This window comes from Typopeltis vanoorti, chromosome 2 (assembly GCF_054136105.1).
Source record: "Typopeltis vanoorti isolate ZY-2024b chromosome 2, IOZ_Tvanoo_1.0, whole genome shotgun sequence".
Taxonomy (NCBI): domain Eukaryota; kingdom Metazoa; phylum Arthropoda; class Arachnida; order Uropygi; family Thelyphonidae; genus Typopeltis; species Typopeltis vanoorti.
In genome coordinates this window covers 95553651-95568019 of record NC_143550.1, presented here as the reverse complement: position 1 = coordinate 95568019, position 14369 = coordinate 95553651, and the positions used below count along the sequence as shown (strand labels likewise).

Here is a 14369-nt window from a genome sequence, read left to right as displayed (position 1 = left end):
ACCTTGTCATTAAGGAATACTGCTAACTAAAAAACCTACATAAGTAAAGAAAAAAAAATCTTTTCATTTTGCTGGCTCATATTCTAAAAATATAACTGTGCACAACGAATAAATTGATCACTAGTTTAATAGAAGACAATATTGGGGGGGGGGGGGGGGGGGGATCGAAGAGTAAGTCATGTTCACTCTTCAGTTATTCAATGGTCCTATTCTAAATACTGAATTTCATTTATATCTAAGTAAACTAATTATAAGTTTTTCTATTTGAATGCGTCTAATGACGATCTTGCTAACTGAGTGGACAGACTCATGGATTCAAACCTCACTATAGCATGGATGTTTGTGAATGTCTTGGACAATTACAGTGATGACATGGAAGATTAGTGGGATAATCAATACAGGGTTTGAAAGAGGGTGTGGACCGAAGAAGGAAATTGCAGTTTATGCATAATAATGTCAAAATATTTGGAATAAGGGAGGAGTTTTGGGGTCTGGTTAGTTCAACTTAGCCAAATGTTATGGTTAAGAGGATGACAGTCATAGGGATAGAAAGTAAGGAATCTATTTTCAAAGAAGACAGAGGAAACAAAAGGGAGGGGGGGGGGTTGCTAATGATAGAAGAAAAACTGAAGCCAAAAAAGAGTAGAAATAACAAGGACAGAGGGCAGCTCATTTAGAAGACTGCTGGCTTCAATCTCATCACTAGATACATACATGGCTGAAATCATGTATGTATGCATGTCCATTTAGGTTGGGTGTGGTGTATATCTTATGCAACCAGCACTACAACATTCACGTCAATTTGACCATGTTTGCATTTTTATCGATGTATGAAAGTTTTAAGAGTGCATAGCGGATCAGCACTCATCTTAATTGGTCCAATGCAATTAATTGTAGGATAACTTGGAATACCTTATCAATTAATATAATTTTAAATATGGAAAGCATAAAAGTCAAATGAACAACGCTAATCTGATTTCATCACAGAGTGATGAAATCAGATTAGCGTTGTTCATTGGAAAATTATCATTGGAAAATACTAGAGTGAGACATCAATAATTTGAATTTTAACAATTTTTAAATACAGCCATATAATATGCACAGAAATTAGAAAAAAGTAATCACTTGCAAAATTATTTTTTTTCCCAGACTGAACCAAAGAAAGGCTGAAATAACTCTTTTTACTTATTTATACACAAGTTCCAACCTCCTTTGACTATAATCAATCATACAATCCTTGAAAGCTCTGGCAGAAAATAGAACGTTCAATAGATCATCACCACTGTTTCCCATTGTAAATATGGGCAAAAAAAGTTAAGTTAGTTGAAGAAAATTACTTGTCTATATCAGTGTCCTAAACATGTCAGTTCCCACTTCACGCAAGCAAAACAGATGAAACAGAAAACTAAAACATAACTCATGACAATGTTTGATTGGAATGGTTAACACAATAACCAATCACAACCACTGATTTCTGGGTGCTATCGTCTCAGCGCACACACCCTACCTTGCCCTCTGGATGGTTTAAAACCACTGAAACAAAGAATTTGACCCACTGCACCATCTGTACATCTGTTCAAAGGTGTCCAATATTTGCGACTCCACACCCGGACTATTAACGCAAATGTGAGGCAATATTTATGCATCAAAAAGTGTCCATTTCAACATTAGTATATTGTGTTTAATTTTAGGAATCACATGAAGCCAAGAAATTAGGAGATTCTTTAACATGAATAAATGAAAAAATATAACATCGGTAATATTGCTATTCTGTGGGTGTGCACCTAGCACACCCCTGAATATATATCCCTGGTTGAAATATATACACTTGGTGGATGCCATGAGCCAGGTGATAAAACAGAGAATGCATTAGGCATGCAGTGGCAAAAGTATAATGAGTGCAAGATGAGTATTATGAGTGGCTTCAACTACAGGTACATAGTGGAAACAAGAATAATCATAAGAGGAAAGGAAATGAAATTTATATAACTACTAATCTGAGACTACATGTAATGGAGAGGGAATGATGGTTCTACAGCACTGGATCTGGACAGCATCAGCTACACACTGCCTCTTTGGAAAAGTGATAATGTTATCTCGACTGGGAGATTGCCAGACATGCAGAATATTCTGTTAAGGGATATATGTGGAATTACAAAGCAGGTGATTATGACAAGCTAAGGAGTCAACTTTCAGCAGTGCCATGGCATCAAAATTTGATATGTTAGTGGTGCATGGAAGATGGTCAAGGGTGTTTAAAGAAAGCATTACCAGACTGTAAACCCGGTCAGAAGGATAAGTGATGCAGTAGGAGTTGCAGAAAAAAAGTTGTGGAGAGAGTATAAAGAAAAAAGGTGATCAGCATGCCCATAAGCAGCAAGAAGGTTGACCTGTACGGTAAGGAGGGTCAAAGCTAATTATTAAAGGAAGCTAGCTGATGAGGCAAAAATCTCAAGAGTTCTTTCACTACATGCCAAGTAAAAGAAGGAATGACGATTGAAGGATGACTTTAAAGTGTGCTGATGGCAAGGAGGGTAACAGAAGCAAACCAAATAGTTGAGTTACTGAGTGATCATTTTGCAATGGTATACCATCTAGGTTAGGGTTTTAAAAACTTTTCTGATCATGACCAACAATAAAAAGTACATTTTAGATCTCAACCCAGCACACATGTGTGTGCACACACACAGGGCTTGACAAATAAACTCACCCACTTGCCCATGGTGAGCAGCTGCAATCCTGACAAAAACTAATATCAAACATGAATATGAATTTTATTAACATTTACATACAACATACTATGCCTATTCTTTCAGAAGAAGAATGAAGATATCCCTGTATAGTAAACATCCCCTTCACAATAAACACCATACTAAAAAAAAAAAAAAAAAGTAGCTTTACTGTATGTATCACTAAATACAGTACACACAAAAGTAGAGTATACTGTATGTAGTGACAATTAGTGTAAATCACATATCTGGAATGAAAACAACCGAAGTATGCATAAGCACCCCCCCCCCAACACACACACACAAAAATCATACATTATCATTAAGACAATACTAATTTTACAATTGAAATTTAATCAAAAATATTCAAACTAGCATAACGTGTTTTTACAAAGTTTTATATATACAGGGTGTTCGGGATAAATTTGACAGTTTCGTAAGGAAAAAGAAAATCTTCTTTGTATCTATTAAATTTAATGAATTGACAAAAAAACATTACAGGCAGAGTTAATTACAATACTATCAACAAGATTTACTCAAAATAACCACCATTAGCATCGATCACAGCTTCAATTCTGCTTCGGAACCTCGAACAAGCTGATGCTACAGTCTCCCTGGGAAGGGCTGCAAAAACTGTTTTAATTTTATCCATTAACTGGGCTTTTGTATTACTGGAAGTGCGATTGGTGTCTTTTTCAACTGCGCCCCATACAAAATAATCCATGGGGTTAAGGTCTGGGGAGTTTGGAGGCCAAACATTTGGACTGGTGAAGTCGTAGAAATTTTCAGACAACCATTTTTGACTTTTCCCAGAGGTGTGGCAAGGGGCCGAATCCTGCTGCCATACATATGGCCTACCATTGGCTACCCTTGTTATCCAGGGCTTGACTACAGTTAGCAACTCCACGAACAAAGCCCGAATTCCAATGCCAGGGTTCTTCAACACCTGTTCCTGCAGATTTGCGAGGAATTCTGCTGTACGAACGCAATCAGATCGTCTGCTAGGGATCTTTCTTCTTGCTACATCCTCGTAGTCACCATTGCAAGTCTCTAGTTCATGCCTGATTGTTTTTACTGTATTCAGGGAGCATTGGGCAGCAGTCGTAATATCCTTATTTTGATGGCGGGCACGAATCATCATGATACAAGTTATTCTCTTCCATGATTCAGGTGGGTTCCAGCTATCCATCCTTTCTGACATCTTGTATATGAATGAAGAAGGGTCCAAACTTTTAAATGAAGAGAAGTGTGTGTTAATACATGTAACTTACGGAAAAATATAATTAATTATAAATATGTCAAATTTATCCCGAACACCCTGTATATATACATACATACACACACACACATATAATAAGAAATATTAGAGATATTTCTGCAACATAGTTCCACATGGAATCCTCATATATATAAAATGTGTGTGTATATATACATACATACACACACACACACATAATATACCCAAGTTAAAAAACTTACTATATATATATATATATATATATATATATAAAGCTTTGTAAAAACATGCATGCTCAATGCAGGATGGGACACTACTGATATGTAGTTGTTATACCGATGATACACTAATATTTTCTTATTATATTTCATTTTTAAAAATTGTTGTTAATGACCTACTAAACCAATTTCATAACCCACATTTTGAAAAGCACTGATCTAGGTGGTGATGTTACAATGCCAGAAGTGATAATGTGGCTGTGTGTGATATTCTATATGTTATGTGTGATAAGAATCGCACCTTCTCAGCCCCCCCACCACCACCACCTTTTATGGCTGATATTTCCTGCAGTGGAAAACCAACATGTATCACCACCTTACATGCATTGCTAAACAATTTCAGCAATAGACTGAAATTCACCATAGAAACAGAACAGGATAAATCCATCAATTTCCTAAACCTGACATTAGTTAGAATAAATAACAAAACATCCACAAAAATATTCCACAAACCCACACATATGGGGACCTACCTCCACTTCAACTCATACCATCCTTATTCTATTAAGAAATCAGTCATCCTAGCACAGTTTATCAATGCTTACAAGTTTTCAACCACATGTAATTACCTAAACACAGAAATTAAGAAGTTAACACAGATTTTTCAAAATCGAAATTACCCAACACAACTAATATATTACACCAACAAAACAGCAAAAACCCGTCAAAACAATCCAACAACCAAAGCAAACTTCCCAACACAAAAAATCATCAAACAACCATACATCCAGGACCAGGGCCATCGCCAGATTAGATTGTGCCCTGAGGCAAACAATTAAATATCGTCGCTGATGGATTATAAGACAAAAATATAAGAAAATCTCAATTGCTATTTTGCTTTTATTACAAGAGAAACATTAATGAAAAACGATTACATAATAATATTAATTAAATGTTTGCTTTACAGAGATATCGCACAATAAAACTGTTCATAAGCTCTTCTAAATTGAAATTATAAGCTATGTCTGCCTCATCAATATTATTATTATTAGACACCTCCAGGGAGTCCAAGGACTCATCGAGGGAGGGCACCTGCTCTACAGCTCTCTCCATCATTCAATCCACCAACGCCATCTACCCCCGACCACCACCACTAGTTTTTCCACAGACAATCACAAACATCCATGCCCACAGCGGGATTCGAACCCACAGCCTTTTGGCTGGAGAGCGGATACGCTAACCACTCGGCCAGCCTGGCTGGTTGAGTGGTTAGCGTATCTGCTGTAGTATCCAATATTGTTGCTAGACCAACCAATCTTTCTTGGGTCATTGCTGTTCACAAATAATTTTTAATCAGTTTAAGCTTGGAAAAACTTCTTTCCGCACTTGCTACGCTAACAATGCCTGTTAGAGACGGTGCCTGCTGCAATATGATTGAAAGAGCGCCCTTACTAAGCCGCACCGTGAAGCAGGCTGCCTCTATGCTACACCCTGTCAATGGTGCTGTCAAGAACACATACAAAGCATACAAATACATTTTTAAACCCAATGAACTATAAATTAGTATTCACCACAAACCAAAAACTGGCAACCGTTCTAAAACCTACAAAATTGCACACACACAAAGAAATATTAGAACACCACAATGTCATTTACAAATTTCTTTGCCAAAAAGACTGTGATGTCACTTACACAGGTTCTACCATCAGGTCTTTATGGGCAAGACTACTAGAACACTTCTGTGACTGTAACATCCCTATTCCAGAATAGTTAAACAATAAAAAAACGCAACGACTAAAAGAAAAACAGAATACAAAGTATAGGGAAAACAGAAAGAGCAGTCCACACCCTTGAACAGAAACATACCTCACAAATTGACAAGGTCATAATAATAGATATACAAGATAACAAACCAATGCTTAGAATATCGGAAAAGATGGACATAAAATATGACGAAAACTCAATAAATGTCCACCGGCCGGCCCCTACATAATCTCTGAGTGTTGGAAGCTCCATAACATAAAAATTAGGTCACGACTCCAGAAACACCAAGCTGACATGACATAGCTTCCCCCGTCACTCCCACCCTTAATAATGATATATATAAAAAATAAAGGTTTCTCAAAAAGATTCACATACCCCTTGCCTCACCAATAACTCTCCCACATGCTCTATCCCCCCAACTCTTCCAACACCCCATTCCTTTCAATCATACTCCCGTCAAACGGCAGATGAATGTTGTTGCCACACGCCAGGATGCTGCTAAATAAGAAGACAACAGCAACATCTTAAAAGTATGTCTGAATTTTTCCTCTTATATTCTTCATACATTTATCTATATAAAACTTCAGTAATGCCCTAGGACTGAGTAAAAAGCCAATGATATTATAAAAAAGGGGCACACCTAAACAAAAAAAATAGGTTAAATAGCCATAAAATTAATAATTACCCAAGTTATGTTATTCCCCCCCTCCCCTTAAATTTAAGAATTTAAATGAAAGTTGTTTATTTTGTATTTTAGGAGTGGTTTAAGGGAAAATTTAGATTACTGGCGGGGTTGTTTTTTTGGTTGTTGCTGGTGTATGGATAGGTAATGTATATAATGTAGGTGGGATATGAGTGTGAAGCAATTCATATCCATGTTCCCACCCAGAGTAGAGAGAATATACTGACTGAGTCTCCATAGCTCAGTCGCTATAGACAAAGCCCTGTGGCCAAAAAGACCTGGGTTTGATTTGCATCCATGAAATGAGGAACCTTTATCTGGTCTCTTTCAACAAAAAGTTGGGTTAGCCAGTCTCATATGGAGGTAGGATCTTTTTTTTTTTTTCAACCTGGAAACTCAGGTTTTTCGTCCCCCAGAACAGGCAAATCAGCCCTATGAACACACACAGATTAGTCAGGAATACTTAGACCAGGCATGGGCAACCTTTCCTAGTTTGGGGGGCCAAATTATCATTCTGTCTCCGAGTCAAGGACCAGACCAAATTATTAAATGAAATAAATTAATATTAAATGAATTAAAACAAGTTGCTACTTCATATTTCATTTATTTATAATATAATGCTTTGGTATAAAGCTCTACATAAATTTTATAATATAATGAACAACATAACAATTTAATGTGAAGACTGGCCTTGTACTTCAACTATGAGACTATCAATATTGACGTTAATATTACTTAAGGATAATCGCATAGAATTTGAGGTTTTCGTCCGTTATTCTTCGCCGAATTTTTGATTTATTGTATTTCATCATCGAAAAAAACTGTTCACACATATGTGCTGCCAAAAAGACAAATGATTTTTCTTGAAAAGGCGCGTAAATTTGTATATTTTTCTTCCACCAAATAAAATTTATAAAAATCCATCAAAGCAATGATGCTAAATTGTGATTTTAGCACTAAATCTGCCTGAAACTCAATAAGTTCCATCTGTACGTTTTCTAGCACATTATTTACATCAGCATCCATCAGACGAGCAAATATAGCAATGTGGAGTCTTTGTTTTTGAGGTCTGTAAACCTTGTATCGAATTGTTCTATTAGTGCCCGCAGTTCATCTCCATAACAATTATAAGGGATATTTTTATGAATTGCTAGAGTAGGAAAATGATAACAATTTTTAGCTCTTATCTGACTTTCTAACAAGCTTAGTTTATTACAAAAAGCTTTGACATGTCCATGCAGTTCACGAACCAATTGTCCTTGTTTTTGCAATTTAATATTCAGTTCGTTTAGGTATCCAGTGATATCTACAAGGAATGCTAAATCACACACCCATTCATCATCTTTGACTTGGTTAAATGTGTTTCTTTTCATGTCCATAAAATCTGCAATGTCTTGTCTCAGATCATAAAGTCGTTTTAACGTTTTACCTTTACTCAACCACCTCACTTCACAATAATAGGACACATCTTCATAATCCGAAAATAAGTCTGGCAAATACTCCTTAAATTGGCAGTGATTAAGTGCACATGACTTAATAAAGTTAATACTGGCTACTACAACTTCCATAACATTCGTGAATTTAATCGATTTTGCACACAGATTTTGTTGGTGGATAATGCAGTGAAAATTTGCTAAATTTTCCAGATGGATCTGTAGTTCTATTACTCTTTCATGAACTATTCCAATAAATCCCTTCTGTGCACCAATCATTGCAGGGGCTCCATTAGTGCATATGCCAGATAGTGAACTCCATTTAAGCCCAAATCTCTCGAAGAATGTATTGCCTGTTTCAAATATATCTTCACCGGTAGTTGTTCCTTTTAACGGCCGAAGCGCCAATAATTCTTCTGTGATGCTGAAATCCGCATCAACTCCTCGGATAAATATTGCTAGTTGGGCTATATCAGAGGCATCGGTGCTGTCATCCAAAGCAATCGAAAATGCTTCCAATCTAGCAATCTTCTCTTTTAAACTTTTTTGATATCATCAGCCATAATTTCTATCCATTAGACAACAGTATGTCTTGCAACATCCAGCAGACATTCTTTGATAAATTCTCCTTCACCAAATGACTTAGAATGCTTAGCGATTTTTTTGCTTACCACAAAGCTGGCTTTGACAATGCTGTGGTGCTGCATTCTTTGCTTGTTGAACATTTGCTGCTGGGTATACAAGTTCTTCTTCAACTTCTGTATTTCATCTTTTCGTAGTTGTCCATCAATTTTTGGGTGATCCACATGTCTCGAAGTAAAGTGTCTCTTCAAGCTGTATTCTTTGTTGACAGATACGGATTCATTGCACAGCAAACATATAGGCAAACCTTTATTCAGAATAAAATAATAATCCTCCATCCAGTTGTCTTGAAATTGATGATTCTCTGCATCTACTTTTCTTTTTTTTGCAATAACACCTGACATTGTCCCAAATTTATATGCGATATTCAGAACTGTCAAACAAAACTGTCTTCTATACCGCAGGCACCGAACAGAACATAACATCAATGCAGGCACTGAACAAAGTACAACACCAACGCAAGTACCAAACTGACACATTGTAACACGTTCACACACGCCGCTAGTCAAAGTGAGAAAGAGACCTTGGTTGGAGAAAACTGTGTTTTGCGAAAGTCATATGACATCAGCTTAATGTGAGTTAGTAGAACACACCATGTTTTCTCCCACCATGAATCAGACAAACTTCGCTGAAATAGATTAGGGCCGGATACAGCCCACGGGTTACCCATATGTGCTTGAAACCCCAGCCAAAATAAAATTAGGGAAGGGGGGAAATTGAGATGGTGCCATACCTTTCCATAAAAGGGGCTCATGGCCATTGTATCATATGCTAAATAAATAAATGGTCAAGAGAACTGGGGGTTATAGTCATTTCCTTGTGATTTAAAAGAAAATGGAAAGATAAAAGCCATGCAACTACTTTTAACAATTCATTCTTCTAGCTGTTATCACTCATATTGTAGCTGATTATAATAAATTATAATAATAAATATTTTCCCATCTTTTGAAAGTAGATGTATGGAATTGATACATTTTATATATATAAAATCAGGCAAATCAAATAAGTCCAATGACTTCAGAAAGGAATTAATAGACCTTGTTAAAAAATACAAAAAATTTGTGAATACTTGTGGTCATCCTGGAACCAGTCCAACTCTTTTTAAGCATACTGCCTGTCACTTTCCAGATGCTATTCCTTCCACAGAAAAGAAAACTACCCCAACAAGAACATGCACTGTACAAAAGAAAGGGAAAAAAATGAAAAAAGAAGTTTTTCTTCAGATTTATCACTTATTACCAGCAAAGGTTGGTCGATTGGTAGAGCCTCTGCTACTAATGGCTCGCAAAAAAGTTAAGCAAGTTTGAGCATGGTTAGTAGTTGGAAGGAGAAACGTTTGATGCTGTTGGCACACTCTCTCTCGATGAGTCTTTGGACTCCGAGGTGTCTAATAATAAAATTTTATTTTGTACTTATAATCCTGAAATGAGTAAATTTCTTATAGAAGAATTTTTTTTTTAATATATTTATAAATTCAATTTACTAACAGGAATTTGTTTTTCTAAATAAGGCCGGCCTGGTTGGCCGAGCAGTTAGCATATCCGCTCTCCAGCCAAAAGGCTGTGGGGTTGAATCTAGCTAGGGGGCACATGGATGTTTGCAATTGTTTGTGGAAATACTAGTAGTGGTCATGGGCAGTAGATGGCGTTGGTGTAGATGTGGTTAGAATGAGCTGTAGAGTAGACAGTTGTAGAGTATGTGCCCTCCCTCGATGAGTCTTTGGACTCCCTGGAGGCGTCATATAATAATAAACAAAATGTATTTCTGGTCAACTTTCTCTTATAAAGTTAGTTAAGTAGAGATAAGGAAGTTATTATCCCTCTAATCTTTTAAGCTATTCTGCAGTGCACTTCTAACTTTGACTGTCCATCATCATTACCCCAAAATTCCTACCTTCAATTTCTTATACTCCAATTCCATCAACATACATACAGCCTGTAGTTTTTTCATCTCCGATTGCATAACCTTAAACTTTGCTGCACTGGACTGGTAATCATTATCCTTTGCCAACATCAGTCTATTTGAATCATCCTGCAGGATGATTTAAACAGACTGATGTTGACAAAGGATAATGGTTGCCTATACAGCCAGATAATGAGCGTGTGTGACATCATACTTAGCATCATAATCAGCAAATAAATGGATATTCCCCTGAAATCATTTCTAATATCATTAATACAAATTAGACAAGTCCTCCAAGAGAGGACACACAACAATTGGTCACTCGTATTTGCTGATTCTACCCCATCATATGGTACTCTCATCAGTTCATTTCCATCCTCGTTTGTTCCACTGTATAGAGCAAAGTTCTGTGCAATATCCTATCAAACCAAGAATATAACCTAATTTCTTGAGCACGTAATTACATGACAAATCTTTCATGAGAAACTATAACACCTAAACGGTGTCCAATGTGAATATTTAAAATAAACCTATCCAGTGGTGTTTAATGAAGTACATAATCTAAGCATTCATAAAAAATTTACCTTTGAATATCAAACTACTTTTCTTGACACAGATTTTTCAAACTTAAGTTTGTCAGCATTATTATTATTATTATTTGACACCTCCAGGGAGTCCAAGGACTCATCACCTGCTCTACAACTCCTCTCCATCTACCGCTGACCACCACTGGTATTTCCACAGACAATCAAACATCCATGCCCACAGCAGGATTCGAACCCACAGCCTTTTAGCTGGGGAGCGGATACACTATCCATTCGACCAACCAGGCCAGCTATTAAACCAATGCTAAATCTACCATTGCTAAAGTAACCTACACAAGTCCTAAAGGACAATTCAATGGATTGCAACCAATTGCAAAAAAACATGTCTAAAACAATTTTTTACTGCAAAATTTGATGATATTTTCAGTCTTTGGGCTGCACTCAAAAAAAGTGTACTACTTTCAGGATTATGAGAAAGAATTCATAAATCCAGGTAAAGATTTTCCCAAATGATTTCTAGTTAATCATAGTATTCACCAGCTTCAACTTAGTACTTTTACTGCATCATATTTTGTTAATAACTATGTGATCTGGGCTACATACAAAAAAAAAAAAAAAAAAAAAAAAAAAAAAAAAAAAAGATTTCTGGTATTAAATGTGCTCAATAGAATGCTGATTTCTGATAATCATTATTTCACTTCAAGAAGTGAAAGAGACACGGGAATGAAGAGTATAGTTTGTCTCCAAAGTTCAGGAGACAAACTATAAAAGTTACCCAGAGAACTGCAGCCATAAATGTGAAAGACACTGACAAGTAGATGAGGTGACAGTGCTACTGTATAATGCACTAACAAACCAAATCTGATCACCTTGATATTTGGAGATGGAAATAATATAGAAAGTCTAGGTGCAAATATTTCACAGTCCAGATTGCCTAAGGACTACAGAATGTTCAGTATAAGAATAGACTGACAATGTATTCTGCAGAGCCTGACAGATAAGAGGCAATATGACAGACATAAATTAGTGAGAGAGTAGTGTATCATATAGATATAGACAAATTATTGCATAGGGCAATAGATAGTGGTAGAACAAGGTGCCATCCCTTGAAACCGTATAAGAGTCAAGTAAGGAACCGAGTAGAGAATGAAAAGTATTGCCAGAGTGGGGGAGGAAGGGGGGGTAAGTGCACCAATGTTAAATGAATTCAAAGCAAGGTTATGATGTGGTCTGTAGAAACAGGCCACATGTAGAAATAGAGTCATCGCTCCATGGAAGTATGAAAAATTCTACTTAAATATTACATCCGGTGACAAGGTTGTTTGGAATAGATGAACTAACCTGGAAGATATATACTTATATTGCCAAAATCAATAATGGAATAATTACATTTGTTATTTTTACCTGAAATCAAGTAACCTATATATATATATATATATATATATATATATATATATATATATATATATATATTATTCCTTACAATTTAAAACAACATCTCTAACAAGAATCATGAAGCCATGTAAAAATACAGATTAGTTTCAAACACCATTGATTACAAAGGTTTGTGAGTTCCCAAAACTTACAAAAATAAAAATAACTTAATTACCACATTACATCTGATGAACTAGCTTTCCATTTCTGCTTACTGTATTGAAGAATATTATCATATACTAAATTAAACCTAACCATTTCGGTATTGACATAGTATTCACTACAGTCGCATTTTAGTGCAAAATAAACTTGCAATAAAAAAGTTTGTAGTTCATTTTCAAGTAACTGTCATTAATTATTAAAATGTCTAACAAAAATAAATCTGCGAGGTATACTGCAACCTAATTCTGAAACCTCATTTAGAAAGAGTTAAGAATAGCATAGATCGCTTTGCCCGACGTAAGGCTGCATATGAAACTCAAGTTTAGCTCCTAATCCAAGGATGAAAGGTACAACCGCCCAGCAAAAGTAATAACGATATTGCAAGGATACAGATGTGTTTCATTGCTGGTATCAACGTTACCAACATGTTTCACATCTTTCTATAACACAAACTCATAAATTTTGCCATTCGCATGAAACTGGTAAACTGATTCCCCTTCGGGAAAGCACGTGTTCATAATTACCGTTCTCCTAAGCGTACATTAACAACATGAATTTTATTAAGTGGTACTAAAGAAATTCTTGGATACAGGTCGACCCACCCATAAGGAAGAAAGAAAAAAATACGTGGCTGAAATGAGAGATAGCACAGATAACAAATAGCTAACCTAGAAATATCGCATTCTAATTCTCATATAACGAATAAATCCAGACGCATCCAAAACTAAAGATTAAAAGGCCTCCTCCCACAGACAAGGCTAAGCCCGTCTTGGCTACCGCTGACAAGTGCGGCACACCACAACACAACGCTTCGAGACAAGCAGCTCAACATTCGTTCCCCTGACTTTCACTGTGTCAAGCATCTCACAACAACGCGAACTCGGCCGGTAAATGGTTCCAGGGATAGGCACAACACTGCACCGCTGATCGTTCTCGTACTCCATCAACATATTTCACCAATCACTAAAAAAGATCTTTTAAAGGTGAAACACGGTCACATTTTATTAGAAAGCTTTGCACACTAAAAATTTGAAACTGATTTACCTCGTAAATTGACGGCTGACGAGCTTCTTCAGCTAAAATTTTTGTTGCTGTATTTTCTTGCGCTTCTTGTGTAGGTTCACTGGCTGACTCGGCCGCCATCTTGAGCCCGTGGATTGTCACGCAGTCCTTATTACGTGATTGGCTGATCAGAGCAAGCCCTTTCTTTATTGGGTAGAACTAGGTTTACGCTCCTGATTTCTGAGGGCCATCTCGGAATCCGGAAACGCTCTGGGAGGCAAAGTATTAAAGCATTAAAAAAAAAAAAATCCATGTTCATGTTATTATTGCTGGTATATTTTATATTTTAATTTATATAAAAAGCACTGTGAAGCATAAGAAATTTGTGGAAGTTTTGTAATGTACTAAATAAAGTGGACTCATTTTGTTTTATATAGTAAATTGAAATATAGTAAACTTTACCTTGTATTATACTACAATTCAAAGAACCTAATGGTACTTTAATAGAATACTAATTTCATATTAAATAAATATATTATGTGTTTCAGATTTACGCACTATTTCTTTATAATAGTATGTAAATATTTATCGTCGAAGAAAATGCAGTTTTTTACTTTCC

At 36.1% G+C, this 14369-nt stretch overlaps 1 protein-coding gene across 1 annotated transcript in view; it reads right to left on the bottom strand.

The window, feature by feature from the left end:
- Window positions 1-13891, bottom strand: part of LOC150109271 (uncharacterized) — a 226877-nt gene extending 212986 nt beyond the window's left edge. Inside the window, exon 1 of the mRNA XM_090402004.1 lies at window positions 13793-13891. Coding sequence (XP_090258130.1) covers window positions 13793-13891 — 99 coding nt within the window. The remainder of the gene's footprint in view (window positions 1-13792) is intronic.
- Between the last annotated feature and the right edge of the window lie 478 nt (window positions 13892-14369).